Genomic DNA, 913 nt, shown 5'->3' on the forward strand with positions numbered 1-913 from the left:
TGCACCATATATATCCCTTCTTTTAAGAATAATAAAACTTTACTAATTCTAAAACTTAAACCTAAAACTATTTATTAAAAAATAAAATACACATCCTCTTAACTAAATTTATATTTAACATTATTACACACGTTTATTAACATAAATAAATAATTAAGGCCTTTTAATATACTCGAATCAAGATATTAAAGGAATGGTTAGAGAAATAATGAAAGATGAAGAAGTAGAGAACTAACCATTGGGATCTGTAAGTCCATCTCACCATTTCATGTGCCAAAGCACAAAAGATGAAAGAAGCCAAAGCCAAATAAACCATAATTAGATTAAAAAATGAAGAACAATTAGTTAAATGTAAAATAGAGAGCATTTGAGGAGGTTAAAGCTAACAAGTAAGTAAAAGAAGAAATTAAATTAAAGAAATACCATTCATCCAATTCTTTGAAGGCAAGAAGTGAAAAGAAGGTCTATATGTATGGTTTGGAATTATCATGTTATTAGAAGAATGAGTAGTTTGATGAGAAGCTTCATCAATAATATGAGCAATAATAACACTTCTACCATAGCCAAGAATAAGAAGAAGAGTAGCCAACAAATGAAGTGAAGCCATAGCAGCCATGGTGGCTTTGTGGGGGTGACAAGAGAAATTGAAGCTATGCAATAATGTGAATTGGAAGAATATATTTATAATGAGAGAAGATACTAAATTAATTTTAACAATGTATACCAAAATTAACTAACAAAATTAATTACTAAAATAGAATATACATTAAAAATAAGATATATAATTTAATTAAATATATGTATACATAAATATATAATAATTAATTTTAATAATCGATTTTAATGTACAAATATATTTTTTATTACCAATTATTATTACGAATGCGTTAAAAATAGCATAACCTTCTCATAC

General features: G+C 25.6%; 1 protein-coding gene across 2 annotated transcripts in view; it reads right to left on the minus strand.

Moving 5' to 3' along the window:
• The window catches only part of LOC107619609 (beta-fructofuranosidase, cell wall isozyme-like), a 9,640-nt gene extending 8,984 nt beyond the window's left edge, over window positions 1-656 (minus strand). Inside the window, exons 1-2 of one of the 2 annotated variants that reach the window (XM_016321911.2) lie at window positions 424-656; window positions 237-245 (exon numbers count right to left, since the gene is read on the minus strand). In XM_016321911.2, coding sequence (XP_016177397.1) covers window positions 237-245; window positions 424-616 — 202 coding nt within the window. In that variant the 5' untranslated portion in view covers window positions 617-656. Of the gene's footprint in view, window positions 1-236; window positions 258-423 lie in introns of both variants that reach the window. The other variant, XM_021110565.1, reaches the window with a different exon arrangement.

The sequence above is a fragment of the Arachis ipaensis genome, chromosome B09 (genome assembly GCF_000816755.2).
Source record: "Arachis ipaensis cultivar K30076 chromosome B09, Araip1.1, whole genome shotgun sequence".
Classification (NCBI taxonomy): domain Eukaryota; kingdom Viridiplantae; phylum Streptophyta; class Magnoliopsida; order Fabales; family Fabaceae; genus Arachis; species Arachis ipaensis.